We start from the raw sequence: 15,889 nt of genomic DNA, 5'->3' as shown, positions 1-15,889 counted from the left end.
GAAAATAAATAAATGTAGGAATAAATACATATATACATGAATAAATGTGGAAATAAATAAAAGTGGAAATAAATAATTGTATAAATAAATAAATGAAAAAATAAATAAACGTGGAAAAATATATAATTACACATAAATAAGGAAATAAAAGCACAAATACTCATTTATTTGTGCTTTTTTACATTTCTTCATGGATTTATTTTTGTATTTATTTATTTTTAATATTGTCAATTTTGGCATTCCATAGCTCTATGCATGCGCGACTTCCGCGTTTCATGGGAAGAACCCTATAGGCAGTTTCCGGTTGGGGAGACTTAAAGCAGAGAGAAATGGAAAAATGAGAAAATAGTTACATTTAGCAGATGCTGTACATTGCAGCACATTAAAATAGTCATGAACTAAATTACGACTAAAAGACCTAGACTAACATTATAAGATGACCACTGAGAAAAATTTTAAAATACATGACATGACACCTTTGAGAAGGGGCATGTAATGCCTTTATCCACCTGTGATGAATACAACTAATACTGTTTGATGTTTCTACATCCTCTTCTGTGTATGCTTTATATCACAATTCATCAAAACAGAGACATGTAGTAGACACATCCAACAGATCATGACATGACGTCAGCTGTAAAAATATATATTCCATCCTTTCAGGAATATACGCAACTAACTGTTTCTCCAGAAATCTGTCATGCCACCGTTATGTGTTCCAGGCCTTTTATAACACGTCTGCCACATGGCTCACAGCACAAAGACTGGTCAGCCACAGTCAGGTGTGTTTGTTCATGACTGGAGCGAATGCAATCCCTTTTAAGATCATTTTCAATAGGAAGGTTATGTGTCAATGTAAAGGCAATTGTAAAAAATATTTTCTTCCAAATAATACCTGTGTGCAACAGGCATGTGTCAAAATAAAAACGAATTGAATTTTCTTGTCTAAATTTGATTTGTCTGTACGAGTCACTCTGCTTCATCGCTTTAGTATATATTTGCAGTCTCAGTTAGCATCTGATGCTTTACGCTATTTTAACCTCTAATGATTGAAGAAACTCTTATCAGATCTTATCAACTGATGTCCTGTATATTTTAATAATAGTGTGCAAATGGCCTCGTAAGTACAGTACTGTATGTATGATGACAATGCAGTATTTATAAAACTTTTAAAGTCACCATGAAACGGAAGTTGCGATTGACTTCTATTCCGTAACATGAGGTATATCCAAGTGAAACGGCTTCTGAAATTAGAAAAAATGTAGGGCGGGGCTTTATTTTGCCCTTCCCTTTTTGATTGGTTTGTTGTAAGTTGGACCTAGAGGAGAGGGCTAAAAATGCCTGGGCCCGGTTGCATAAAGCACCTTAAGTGTAATTTTCCCTTAAGTATACCTTAAGTTTTACTTAAGTTATTCTCCTATTGTCTTTGGTAAAGGAAAATCACCCCTTAAGTGTCATAGTTAAGGGAAAAACTTAAGGTGCTTTATGCAACCGGGCCCTGGCCATTGGACAGTGAGTATAGTCCTACCTCTTTTTTGTTGCTGACGTCATGTGGTGAAGAGTTGTTGTTCAGAGGGGGAGAGGAGCTTAATGTTTTTGACTAAAGATTACAAGTGCAAATCAATTTTGAAAAAATAATGCTGTGCATGGATGAATCATTTATACACTGCAACACTGTGTGAAACACTTAGAATTTCCCTGTTTGATTTCATGACTTTAATCACAGATAAGAAAACATTTCCTTGCAGAACAAGAACAAAATAACAGTTTAAAAGTGATTAACTCTTTCCCTGCCATTGACGATCTCGTGGTTTAAAAATCAAGGGTTCCCTGCCGAAGACAAGTTATTACGGCAATTGGTGTTTGTACTGTTGTACAGCAGGTGGTGCTGTTACACACATTTGGAAAAAGTACAGAATCTCTGAATCTAGAACGTATATATTTTATCTGTTTTTTGGGTAAATATTTTATCTGTTTTTAATCATTGTTCTGAGTCTAATCTGGGCGGAGTCTTTGACAAAAAATGCTAATTATCTCAGCTGTTTAATCAAAGTGATGCATTTTTGTAGAAACCTACACACATTTAAGAGGTGATAAAAAAGAAATGAAGATAGAAGAGTATGGTTTCTTTTGTTTGAAAGCAGAAACGATGTTCTTTTATTTGATATACTGTATTGTTTGTCCATATTCATTACAGAAAATGTTCTGTGAGCCATCAAAGTTTAGTGAAAATGTTAAAAAACGCTGGCAACTTTTAAAAGAAAGAGTTAAAGTGTGGTGGACGTTCATTTTTGTTCTCTTTCGGGTTAAAGTTGTTGGAATCATTTGAACATTTTTCTACACAGTATGATTCTCAGCGCTCCAAAGCCACTCGGTGGTAAATGCTTGATGTTTGTGTCCGGTTACTGCAAATGCTGATAACACCTTCCTTTCCTGTAATAGCAGTAATTGTATGGGTCTCGTTCGTATTTGAACACATTTTTGTTGTTTCTCGTCGTGGAGCCTGTCAGAACTGTTAGGGCTGCACTGTTTGGCACAGTATGTGCTGTATCTCAATGCTTTTATCTGTGTGTTACAGATGACGCCCAAGTCCAAGAGGAAGAGCATTCACAGTCGAATGCTGAGGCCGGTCTCCAGAGCGTTTGGTGAGTTGCATTGTGTCTCAGTAGTACAGCAATTTAATATTTCACTGTAGATCCTTTGTCATGCATGATGCACTTTTCTATTGAAATATGTGACTTCATTAGGGGCGATTCACATTTCGCGTCTAAAACCGTACGGAAACACGAGCTGCATGTGCGGCATTCTGAAAAGTTTAACTATTTTCATCTCGATGCAGCGCCGACGCGCCTAGAAAACAGGAGCGTCGCACCGCATGCGCATCCCGACCACGTCGCTCCCTATTTGTGTGCGCCTGCCGTATGTCTACATTTGAAATAACGAACTTGCGTGTGCAAAAGACGCAAAATGTGAATCACACCTTAGATGGTTCACACACTGATCAGATCAAATGTATTGTTGTTTTTTGTTTATCTTTTACTTTCTATTTCTATATGCACTGGCCATTTGTTTTGTCAATATTTAATATAGGGAATGTACAAGAACCCTCTAGGTTAAGAATACAAAAGAGATCTGTATAATGCACATAACTAAATAATACTATGTAAATAAGAAGGATACTTTGGAGAAGGTCTTCTACTACATTCATAAACCTTATATTTCTTATAGTGAATGTTTAAGTTTTACTTTTGCCAATGGTACAGAATGATCTGTTTATGTTATGTGACTAAAACAGTTATGTAAGTAATTAATGATTGCTTTTTGCTGCTATTCCCTTTATTTGTTGACTGTTGTTGACCATTAAAAAATTAAATGTGACTTAAAATGATAAGTGGGTTGTGCCTGTCTACATTTCTCCATGGCTTTGTGTTCATCAGAGATGGAGTTTGACTTGGACAAGGCTCTTGAACATGTGCCCATACACATAGAAGATCCCTCCCCACCTCCCAAGCTGGAGAAAAAGCCATCTACAACTATGGCAGAACTCCCATCTGAGGAATGCAAGAAACTACAACACTACACCAAACTGCGGCCCAAGAGAAATAAAAAGACAAATTCCAGTAAAATTCCTGTAAGTCTTATTCCACGCAGTTCATTTTATATTTCACTCAGGTTTTTATCGAATGCCAATCTTTTGTAAGTGCTTGTATAAAAAACATTAACGTACAAATATACAGTATAGATGTTGTTATGAGGAAGTGTGGTAGTCTCTCTGTAGAGCTCTCACAGTATTGACATTTATTGAAATTATCTTAATCATAAAAGACATATTTCAGCTCGACAAATAGCTTTGGGCTTTAGTTGTGTTTTAAACGTTCTTACGTGACATTACTTGGTAATGCGGTTATGCCACTCCAGTGATCGAGTTGTGTAGAAACAAAACACAAACTCACAGGAAAACTAGTGAGGTGACTGCTTTCCTGGAATCTAACCTCCTTAGAATAAACTTTTAATCTTGTTATGAAAAAACTTTTAAATGCACAGTCTGTACCATTTTATTAAAATATCCCAAAACCACTAGCATAATGTTATATATTTTGTTCAGCTGTGTACTCAGACTATCCCAAATATTTCCATTTCCAAATTCTTATTTTTAACCAGTGTAACGTTCCTCCTCATCACGTCATTTCCAGGTTATTTTTGGTTTTGCTTTAACTGCCCTAGAAATCATAGATGTGTACACTTAATGCAGTCCTGCAAAAAAATACAATAACTACAAAAGCAGCCTTAGCCTGTTAATAGCCTTAATTCTTTATTGCTTTAGTATTGCAGTCATAGTTAAAACATTCAGTGACAAGGTTTGTTTGTTTAATTTGGCACCTTTTTTATTTTTGTAATTTTGTTTTTAAAGTATTATCATTTTAAACATTTATTATAATGAATTTCGGTAACACTTTATGATAGAGTTGTATTTGTTAACAGCAGTTAAGGCATAAACATAAACTAACAATGAACAATACTTGAAGAGTTTGGTTCCAAAATGACATAACTCCGTTTTTTTCTCCAAAATCACGTTTTTTATTATGTTATAATGAATAGAACCTTATTGTAAAGTGTTAGTGTTACCAGAATTTCTTAAAAATATTGTGTCATCGTACGCTAAATCGTTTTATTCAAATATGTAGGGTATGTATGTTTAGTTAAGCCTTCAGGAAAGATTGCAGTCTTCCATTTATTTCATTTTTAATAATCGGGGCTTTTCTTTTAATCAACCCTTAAATTTCAGAAGTTTATTAGAATCGTTATTTTCATTAATGGTCTTTTGGTTTCTAATCTTGCAGTCAGTCAGCAGCACTCCACCTCAGGAGGGAGAGCAGAATGGCCTCATGGGAAGAGTGGATGAAGGAGTAGATGAGTTTTTCTCTAAAAAAGTCACCAAAGTAAACGATCACAAGTGAGTACTAGAACAACAACAAACTGCGTCCGAACAAAACCAACACTACATACGTAGTTCAGTTTGTACATAATACATATTACTTGCTCACGTGTGCTAATGTCCTTTTATTAGTTTGTTTGACATTGTTGAGTTGATTCGATTTCAATAATTGAAATGTACTCTCAGCTGAGACTATTTTTGTTTCCCCTTAGACGGACGTCCTTAAAGAGTTCTGAGTCTCAAGACGGTGACAAGAAACGAGAATCTCGCAAGGGTGGCTTTCTAAACCTTATCAAGTCCCGTTCTAGTAAAGATAAAGACAAGGATAAAGAAAAAGACAAAGAGAAGCACCAGGCCTCCGCTGCAGCCCCAGCCCCGAGTCAGACGGCTCCTTTAGCCGCAGAGGAGCCCTCGTCCCCCAAGGGCCCTGTCCGGAGCCCACCGCCCGACACTAAAGCCAAATCCCAGACCCCACCCACAAACCACAGCAGCGGCTCGGAGCGATCTGAGGAGCCGAAAACACCGGACTCCGTGGACTCTGAGCTGTCAGAGGGAAGTCCTCAGGGCAGTCGCAGATACGGCGTGCAGGTTATGGGCAGTGGACTGCTGGCAGAAATGAAGGCCAAACAGGAGAAAAGAAGCCCCTTCAGCTCTCATAAGGTGTGTGTGTACCGCTTGTGTAAATCCTTTTGAGTACCTGTGAATACTTTGATCTCAGTCTGGGTGAAGCGTTATCTTTTGCTAAAGGGATAACTCTCTCAAGCTGCCCTTCTAAAGACATTCTTTGGAGAACAACATTTTTACAAAAAAATTTCCAACTCAATTAAATATAGACCAAGTTTCCAACTCAAAAATGGAAACAAAGTTACTATAAAACAAATACATACTGTATGACCTGAGTGTTACAAGCAGTACAGTCACTTTGTACAATGAAGAGACGGAAATTAAAATCATTATTTATATGAATTGTTGGATTTATATTCAAAATAAATCATTAATTCACTATGTTTGGTTTTACTCTGAATTTATATCACATAACTGGATTAAAATGTTGTAAATTCTGTTTCATGTTGCAATGTCTTTGTTGCCATTCATGCATGTTAAAACAGCACCACCAAGTGGTCATTACAGGCTTGTGGTCCTCTGGCACAATAGATGCACAGCAGATTTATGCTTCACTAACCCTTGCCAAAACATTTAAACAGATTCACTGAACAAGCAAGAGTGAAAATGCAGTCTGCTCATAAATGCATGATCTCAAATCTCATTCATAATGATTATAAAAACCACCCGTTAGAAAAATCAACACTCAGCTATATATTTCAAGGTTAAACGCCAGCGATGATAATAACCGAACTTTTAACTGCACTTACTAAGCCAGCACTTGTATAATGAATTTTAACCGTGTGTACATGCTTATCTGCACTTCAAAGTGAGCTTAATCTGACAAAATGCCCCTTTGAGAGTGATTCTTACAGCATGACGGATCATTCTGAATAGAGTAAAAGCTTAATGTGCCTTCTAATGACAGTTTGTCCTTTTCATCAGACCCTGAATGTGGCTTTCCTGTTCCTATTCAATAATACATGATAAGCTCCAAATGACCTGAAGCTTGTAACACACGTTTATGGGTTAGGGTCTGAATTGTTCTTTCTTTGTAAAGATTCAAATGTTATAAATTGGCTTTGAAGTTCCCAGATTCTGGAGTGTAAGTGATATTGATATAAGGCCTGGTTTGTTTTCATATTTGTTTATTTTTTATAAATGTTTGACTAATTGATCAATTTTGGTGTTTTTCCCAGGTGTCAGAGTCATCACCTAGCTCAGACAAGACAGATGGACCCTCCTCGGGTAAATGAAGTGTGCAGATCCTCAAATCTAAGTGATTTGGTCAAATACTCATATGCTGCATCCCAATTCGCATACTATCCGTCCTAAATAGTATTTGAAAATAGAATTAGTATGTCCCAAATCGTAGTATGTTGAAAAGAGTATTCCAAAGATTCCTGGAGGGTCTACTTCTTCCGGTAGGCATTTGAAGTGCAGAATGATGCACGCTCTAACGGCTGATATTACCCACGACTCACCGCGAGTAGGCGGAGTTAGTGACGCTACACTGCATTAATAAAATTAAATAACTGATGCGTCACTAAATGAATAAATATAACGATAGAGTTAACATTACATATGAAACAATGAATGAAAAAATACTTAAATGGAAAGAAGAGCTGTATTTTGATGTGTGTGATAGCTGGCCACAATGTTGTCTAGGCAACAACGGCCACTTCCGTTTCCTGTTAGTATGTCCCAGTGCGTGCATAGTGTTTTGCTACACTCTGAAATGTACATACTTTTTCATAACAAAAACATAACATACCTTTAGTGCATAGCATAAGTAGGCGAATTGAGATGCAACATCAGTCTAGATGTTCAAACACAGAGGTATTTGGGAGTTAAATTAGGAGTTGGACTATTTTTGCATGAATACATGTACTGTAGTTATACAAAGATTGAGTTGTATGTTTTTAAGTTCTATATTATGATTGAATTGCTTTATACATCCAAAGTGCAATACATTATACATTTACAAGTACAGGTTCTACATACATGTTTGTGTATATGTGTTTATATAAGGGCTGTCAACATTACCGCATGTGATTGATTCAAAATCATGTCTTTTTTTATTAATGCAAATAATGCACTTGCACTTCTTAATAATAACAAAGATCTCTGATGTTGCATTTTGAGACATTATTTCAAAAAAGAATCTGTCACTCAGTCAGACCCCCAACACCATACACATGCGCCACCAACTTGATCCACTAAAAATGAACAAGAGGTGTGTGTTTGGTGCTGCACAGACTGTTCACTGTATGACATTCTTTCAAAATGCTTTTGTGGGACTTTGACATACACTGATCGGCCTACACAAATGCTACATGTGTGTGTGTGCGTGCGTGCGTGCGTGCGTGCGTGCGTGCGTGCGTGTGTGCGTGTGTGTGTGTGCGTGCGTGCGTGCGTGTGTGTGTGTGTGTGTGTGTGTGTGTGTGTGTGTCTACTAAATGACTAAATATATGACATGTTTTATATCCCGGTGGGGACCTAAACCTGAATGCACACCAACACATGGGGACTCGTGTCACTGTGGTAGGGCTGAACGATTAATCGAAATCGAATCGCAATCGCGATGTGAGACGTTGCGATTTGCTAATCGCAAGAGGCTGCGATGTGGAAGCGATGTGAAAAATGGAAACGCGTCTGTTCCAAGCCCGCTTTGAGTGGCATTCTTGCTAACCAACTGAGTGAGCGCACCTCCGTTAAGCACTGCCCCAGCCAACTGCATAAACGTCCGTCATTAAAAAAACAAACATACAGAAGGCAGGAGAGAGACAGTGTGTGTTATTATGGCATCTGCAGAGTCAGATCGATCATATTAGGCAAATAAATACTAAAGAACCGTCCAATTCAGAAGACCGCACACACAGCCTGTGTCATACTCGCGCGTCTCTGCCCCGCGTTGTGCGTCTCGCGGACGAGCCGTTTAAACTTGACGCGCACACACAGCCTGTCATACTCGCGCGTCTCTGCCCCGCGTTGCGCGTCTCGCGGACGAGCCGTTTAAACTTGACGCGCATACACAGCCTGTTTCGTAATGACGTTTATAGTACTTGAGTCCGGCTCGGGCATCTGGCAATATGGACGAGGCTTGACGCACGCGCGCACCCTGTGTAAACTCACGCCTAGCTCCGCGTTTCAAACAAATGTAAATTCTATCTAACTGTTTTGCTAATTTCACTTGGATGAAATTAAACATTCAGCACATTTTTTACTTGTTTTAAAAAATCCCACATACTTAAACAATAATAAATCAGCCTATGTAAACTATGAACTATTTTAATAATTCACTAACACAATAGAAAATGTTATGGATTTAAGGGTTATAATGGGTGTTGTATTTGTTTTAATGGAAACTATAATAGTGTACACTGGTATTTGGATTCTATTGGTGTGATGTAATCTGGAATTGAACAACAGTAAGCCCTATTTGAATAATGCCCAAAGCACACTACAAAAATTAATTTTGTAATGGAAACAATTAAATGTTTTTTTGTTGTTGTTTTCTTTCAGGGTAACTATACCCATACTGTGCTCCACACAACAATATTGAATTGAAGCTTGAATTAGAAAAGTTAAAATCGCAAATCAAATCGCAATCGCAATGTCTGTCAAAAATATTGCAATTAGATTTTTCCCCAAATCGCACAGCCCTACACTGTGGGGACCAAAATTGAGGTCCCCATGGGCAAAAAAGCTTTTAAATTGTACAGAACAATATTTTTAAAAAATCTAAAATGCAAAAAGTTTTCTATGATCTTTAGGTTTAGGGGTAGGGTATAAAATATACAGTTTGTACAGTATAAAAAAACAGAGATAGTACGGATAGAAACGGAGATAGTAAACCAGACATGTGCGTGTGTGTGTGTGTGTGTGTGTGTGTGTGTGTGTGTGTGTGTGTGTGTGTGTGTGTGTGTGTGTGTGTTACAGCAACATAAGTACGTTATCTTACCATGATCATACCAGTGTCGTTCCAATGTAGTTTTTACACTTAAACATATGACAGTTTTTTATTGATTGATTTTTAGATTAATAGTAATGTACACTACTGCAAGGTTACATTCATTTTACAGGGCATTGTGTTATGCCTTGTATTATGTTGTGGTGAGGTATGTTACAGTACATACTGACACGCCCTAACCTTTCTCTCTAACTCTGTGTCTGTATCAGGAAAGGGACATAGTCCCGAGAGCCGCTCTTCAGCAATAACCAAAACTGAGGGGAGCGTCTCTCGTTGTTCTGGGGAAGGCAAGCCCGAGACAGCACAGAGACCAAGGGCTTCTACATCCACCACAACCCCCACAAGCCCCAAACCTCTACTGCAAGGCACCAAACCAGCTCTAGCCGCACGACCTGCCATTCCCCAGAAACCACGAACCAGCAGCGTCAGAAGCATAGGTAGGAAACCAGAAAATATATTTGAGTTATATTTTGCAATTTATTTCTGTAGAACTAGTAATAAAATACAGTTTTTGAATCATTCTGTGCATTCGGTGCTGTTGTATATTGTCATCTTTTCTGTCTGTTTCTCAGATGAGAGCTCTGATTCTCCTACTGGAGGCCCTAAAGGCCCAGGACTGAGGAGGATGCCCTCAGACAAAGAGGGAACCAGCAAAAACTCTGCTCAGGAAGGTAGATCTTATACCACAATATGTGCAAATCAACTTACATTTCTATTCTCTCACAGTATTTAAATGAGCAAAACTTGCACAAACGGCAAAATTTGCGAACCAACGTTATTCTCAGCTGGAAAAAAAACAGTTGAATAAGTTCTTCAGAAAAGTTACTTTGTACATTTACTATTACAATTCACTATTGAAGTGTTCATTGGCATGTTCATCATATTCTTATATCTTTCTGTCAGTCATAATTTCTGCATCCTTGTGTAAATCATGGGAGCATGAGCATATGAGTATATTTACGTCATAGCAAGTCCACAGTCCGATCTACAGAATTAAACAGCATATTTCCGATCAGTAATTAAACATGACATGAACTGTATCGTAACTTTGATTTGCTAAGCTAAAAATGACATTTTTCAAATTCGCCTCAACTACTTCTGGCAAGCACCTCACGAGAGCCCCGCCCCAGAGAGTCGTCAGTCTTTATGACTTTCAATTGACGATTGGCTCGTTTTACTGGAAGGCGGGACTTCCTTCGCTAGAGTGGCCATATTGAGCGTTGCATTCCTTCCCATTCATTGTAACGGCAGTGGTGCATCTTGTTAATATAAATATCTTTGGTATGCAGCAAAATCGCCAGTGTTAAAAAGGGTCAAATTAACTCTCACAGTGTTTATATAATCCACACTTTGAGAGTGTGGATGATATATACACTGTGAGTGTTAGTTTGACTTTTTTTAACACTGGCGATTTTACTGTGTAATATTCACCGAGATCATGAAACCAATTTCAAATGTTTGCTTGGAGTAAATGTGTGTCATATCTCTCTCGTATGTCTCTGCACTTTGCATTAGTCACTATCCACCTGTCTTTGTCAGTTCATTTTGTTCGCACATTGTGTCCTGACATGATGAATTGCAGCATTTGCTCATTGATCAATTGGAGGGGATATTCATATTTAAGCTCACTGGTCAAGATCTCAAGGCCTGTGAGCAAATTCAGTCCTTTAAGGACAGTTCACCCAAAAATGAAATTTCTGTCATAATTTACTCACCCTCAAGTTGTTCCAAACATGTACATATTCTTTTTGTTCTGTTGAACACAAAGAAAGATATTTGGGAGAGTGTGAGCATCTGACCATTCTGGGGTACCTTTGACCACCATTTTTCAAGGTTTGGAACAACTTGAGGGTAATTCGTGACCATTTTTGGGTGGTGTATCCCTTTAATAGTTCACCAAGAGCTGTCTGTAACATCCATTGCTCACATTCATTGCTAAAGACGGCCCGTCCATCTCTGACCCCTCACAGACATAAGCGTGTTTGAAACCGACTCTGAGCTGGACAAAAGCATATCAGCCTCCAGAGTTCGATCGGCGCAGCAGCGTTCACAGGACGAGAGTCACGAGGAGCACAGCACACCTCTCGCCAGGCCCGGTCAGACCTCTCACCTCATCACATGTCTTTATTTTGGTGCATGTCGCATACTGTGAATCTTATGCTTTTTTTTTTTACTAAATGCCACCTGAATGACAAATATGACTCAAGAGTTGTAAGAGTCAGACGGATGTAACCCAGGATGATGAGAAATTCTGGTGTCATTTAGAACAAAAAAGGCTACTTTGTTTCTGTGTCTTATTTTTGAAAGGAATAGTTCATCCAAAAGGCAAATTAATGATAGAGAATCATACAAATGACATTTGAGAGCTTTGGTTCTGAAAATTCAGGTTCAATTTTATAGGTTGCCATTTTCATTTTTGGGTGAACTATCCCTTGTGTGTGTTGTGTGCACTATTTGTGTTCTTCTTTGTGTCTTAGCGTTCCCATCGGTTCATTAGGAAAAATGCTGTCATATCAGATTCATGACTCCTACGACTAGTTTGCAGCTTAGACAGCAAGCAAATCACTTTAAAACGTGACTGTCCAGTAGTAGTGACCCATATACTTCCTTTTTGAACAGGGATGGTGGTCTAAGTTGGCTTTACCAATTTTAACCCAAATCTTTGGTTTTATAAAAGGCTTCTATTTGAAGATGAATGAATTATGTAGGAGATGTAAAGAATTTGGGTAACACTTTACATTAAGGTACCCTTTATGAAGGTACACATTTATAAATGTGTTCATTAATGATTAATAAATAATTTACAAATGCATTATAAAGCAGTTGTAACTGCATGAATAAAAAGGGGGATTCTAAATAAATACCTGCCAAATAGTGAGTCAGTCCTGTCTGAAAGTGTCCAGTCTGACAGCTTATTTGTCATGGTTTCGGTGAGACACAAACATAAGGGGTTAACAAGACATTTATTAATAAAAATACAAAACAAAGACCCACGTGGGGGTAACATAACAAAACAGGGGAGTACGAAAACACGACAGGACTGGACTAAAACTGACTACACCTACACAAGACTAAAATTAACACTTGACATAATTTACAAATAACTAAACTGGACTAGACTGACAAAGCACAGGAACTCACCAAACAGTCACACACAATGAACCAGCACAAGACAGAGGACACAGGGGCATTAAATAAGGGGACAAATCAAGAGGGAACAGGTTTGGTGCATGAAATCATTACAAGCAATAATGAGGCAACGATAGGGCGGGAACAGAGACGAGACCGGAGAGAGAGGGTATGGAAGGCCAACAGGGCCAAAACTCTCCCTCCACATGAAACATGGGGTTCTGTCATGGCTCGATTCCAATTCTGACTCTGCTTATCGATTTCGATTCTTATCGATTCCCAGTTTCGATTCCACAGTTGAAGTAAAACATTTAGATATCAACCTGTATGGTCATTTAGCCTGCTTATATATGTATATTTACACATAGAAACACACATTTTCTGATTTATTACAATTTGTATTATCATAGTTGAACTACATCGTGGTTAAACTGCAGTTACTATAATGCAACTATGGTTAATTTGTGATTCCTGTGCTTTAATGCAAATTCTATAGCTAAACTATGCTTACTATAGTAAAAAAATATCAATCATTTTCATAAGGGCTTTTATTGAGATATCAGCAGATCATGCAACGCATGTACTTTTCTGAAAATATGCACATAGGAATTGATAAGAGGAATTCAGATTTTAATCTCAAGTATCCGATTCCTATTCCTTTCGAATCCGATCCGATTCCGATTCCAAATTGGAATTGATTTTCGATTCCCAACCCTACATGGCTCTGCCTCTTCTCGACATGTCTTTCTTGGTCTTGTGGGAGAACCATGCCACTATTTTGCAAACAACATCAAGATAATAATGAATCTGCTTTCGAGTCAAATAAATAATGAATAAATACCTTTATTAAGCATTTATAACATGTGAGATAAAAATGGCTCACTATTTCGTTAGAATCCCTCTTTTTATTCATGCAGTTATAACTGCTTCATAATGCATTTGTAAATGACTTATTAATCATTAATGAACACATTTATAAATGCTTTATAAAGGGTACCTTAATGTAAAGTGTTACCAGAATTTGATTTGGTCTTTCTTAATCCAGGGATAGTACTTTACTCATTATCGTTCTACGTATCTCCACTCTTCAGTCAGGACGTCCACGGCGACCGACCCCTCCCAGAAATCCAGTCGGCTGAACTCAGAAGAAACCGGCTGTAAGAGCAAAGACACGCCAGCCAACGGCAGCAAGGACTCCAGTCAAAGCAGCAAATCTGCCGAATCTGGGGAAGAGGCCAATAAAGACTTTATTTTAAATGAGAATTAAATACCGCCTCACCGTGCATCTCATCTCATCTTGCAAATGCAGACCTCTCAATATTTCACCACCTTTCTTAACTGTAGCATACTAGGAAGCGTGTACGGGTCGGGAGTCTTAAAATTCACGTGTGCATGCTTGCATGCTTATCTCTCTCCCTTTAAAAGAAATATGGAAGTGCTATATGACGTGTGTTGCTTAGGAGGAGACTTTGTTGCATTATAATACGTTGAGTAATAAGTTAGCACCAGGGCTCAAGCACTGTTAGACTATGCGCGCTTGCGCTCTCACTGTGTTAGAATACCCTTTACTCTCTCTTAAAGCGGCGGGGGGATCTCTGATGTGATTCTTTCTGTCCATTAAACCCTTATGCCTTAGTCACGCTGTACTGTAACAAGTTAAAGTAGGACACCGAGCGCATTTCGTTTTCTGGGGTTTGAAAACAAAACTTTGGAGACACAACAAATATTCTGTGTTAAGAGTGAGTGTCAGGAATCTCTGCTTCAGGTTCAGTCAACATTCCTAAATCTGGTTATTTCTCTGTATTTGTTAAGGAAAGGATGTTATCTGTTATCCAAGTTAGTTCCGGTTATACGTGATTTATGTGCTCGTCTTATATTTCTTTGACTGGTCTGTCAATACACTGGCGCAACTTCCTTCTGTTTTTATTTCGTAACCAGAATCAGATTTTATTAATTGTGCAAGAAAGCCTTTTTTCATTGTGTCACATGTCTGATACGCATGTTGAGAAGCATTTGTGTGTGTGTGTGTGTGTGTGTGTGTGTGTGTGTGTGTGTGTGTGTGTGTGCGTGTGCGTGTGCGTGTGCGCGTGTGTGTGTGCGTGTGTGTGTGCGTGTGTGTGTGCGTGTGTGTGTGTGAGAGCATGTGTTTATGATATATATGCTTTTCTACACGTGCATTTGTGTATTTATGTACATTATACTCTAATATGTTGGTTTCAAGGACAGAGGAAACCTTGACTAAACTAAACTGCACTGTTAATAATGATTTTTCCATGAAATCTGTTTAGTCTAGGACTAAACCTAATCTGTGTTTCACAAAAAAAATCTGATGAGGTATAAAGTATTTGATTTTGAAATGCTAGCAATTAATATATATCTATATATGTGTGTATGCACACACATGCAGTATGTATGTGTACACGGGTTACACAGTCTATCGATATGGTACTAATCACACTGTTGAATAAGTAGCTGTCATTTTATTATAATTACGACTGACGATTGGTGCCGCTTTTTAATTGACACAACTGGCTCTTCCTCCTAAATTGGAATGTACATTTTGTTGATACAGTATGATGCTTGGCAGTTTGTTTCTAAATCATTTTGTTAATGCACACTGCTGGGCACTTTGAATTCATATTTTCTTTATGGGAATGGGCAACTGTGATCAAAAGATATATGTACGTAATCAGTGTTGATACGATTAAATCTTGTATTTCTTTAATAGTGTGTCTTCCCCTGGGCAGCAGTCTTCGACTCTTTCTTTGTTCGTCATGCAGTATTTTGATTAGCTGGTTTTGGGGGGTTAACCATGAGGGTTAAATCGTTCTATTGGTCGTGGACATTTTATTATTGTGTCTATTTATGTCAGTTCAATTAAAACTGATTTTACTACATTTAACTTGCCTTTTTGGATTTATTTTGTAAAGAGTATATTATTTTGCATACTGTGATCACTTAATATACTGAATGGTAAACTGAACAATTCATCAGAATTGTAACTGGTCTGCTTTTAAACCTTGCACCGACCTAACACATACAGCAAAATTAATGTAACAGTTAATTCTTAACCATTATTTTATGTTTCGTGGACTGGTAACCATCAGGGTTATTATAACTAAAAATTTGTTTAAAAAATAATATTAATACTGTCCAAGCCGTAGACCAATATAATTAAAAAAAATTAATTTGAGGGACTAAAATGAACTGTAAATAAGAAAAACTCAAACTGACATGAAATAAAATAG

The 15,889-nt window shown here is 37.8% G+C and overlaps 1 protein-coding gene across 3 annotated transcripts; it reads left to right on the top strand.

The window, feature by feature from the left end:
• Positions 1-2,386: 2,386 nt before the first annotated feature.
• LOC130557869 (F-actin-uncapping protein LRRC16A-like) lies at positions 2,387-15,532 on the top strand. 3 transcript variants are annotated; one of them, XM_057339975.1, is made up of 9 exons: positions 2,387-2,645; positions 3,438-3,631; positions 4,842-4,954; positions 5,149-5,596; positions 6,739-6,787; positions 9,722-9,949; positions 10,085-10,183; positions 11,483-11,608; positions 13,687-13,922. In XM_057339975.1, exons 1-9 carry the CDS (start codon positions 2,579-2,581, stop codon positions 13,800-13,802), a joined length of 1,440 nt encoding a protein of 479 aa, XP_057195958.1. In that variant the 5' UTR covers positions 2,387-2,578; the 3' UTR covers positions 13,803-13,922. The 3 variants fall into 3 exon arrangements, with proteins under 3 accessions (XP_057195958.1, XP_057195959.1, XP_057195957.1); XM_057339974.1 differs by having other exon boundaries at positions 2,477-2,645; positions 13,733-15,532; XM_057339976.1 differs by lacking the exon at positions 11,483-11,608 and having other exon boundaries at positions 2,401-2,645; positions 13,733-15,532.
• Positions 15,533-15,889: the final 357 nt, after the last annotated feature.

The sequence above is a fragment of the Triplophysa rosa genome, linkage group LG8 (genome assembly GCF_024868665.1).
Source record: "Triplophysa rosa linkage group LG8, Trosa_1v2, whole genome shotgun sequence".
NCBI classification, from domain to species: domain Eukaryota; kingdom Metazoa; phylum Chordata; class Actinopteri; order Cypriniformes; family Nemacheilidae; genus Triplophysa; species Triplophysa rosa.
Note: the sequence above shows the minus strand (reverse complement) of the source record. Positions and strands in the feature narration are given on the sequence as shown.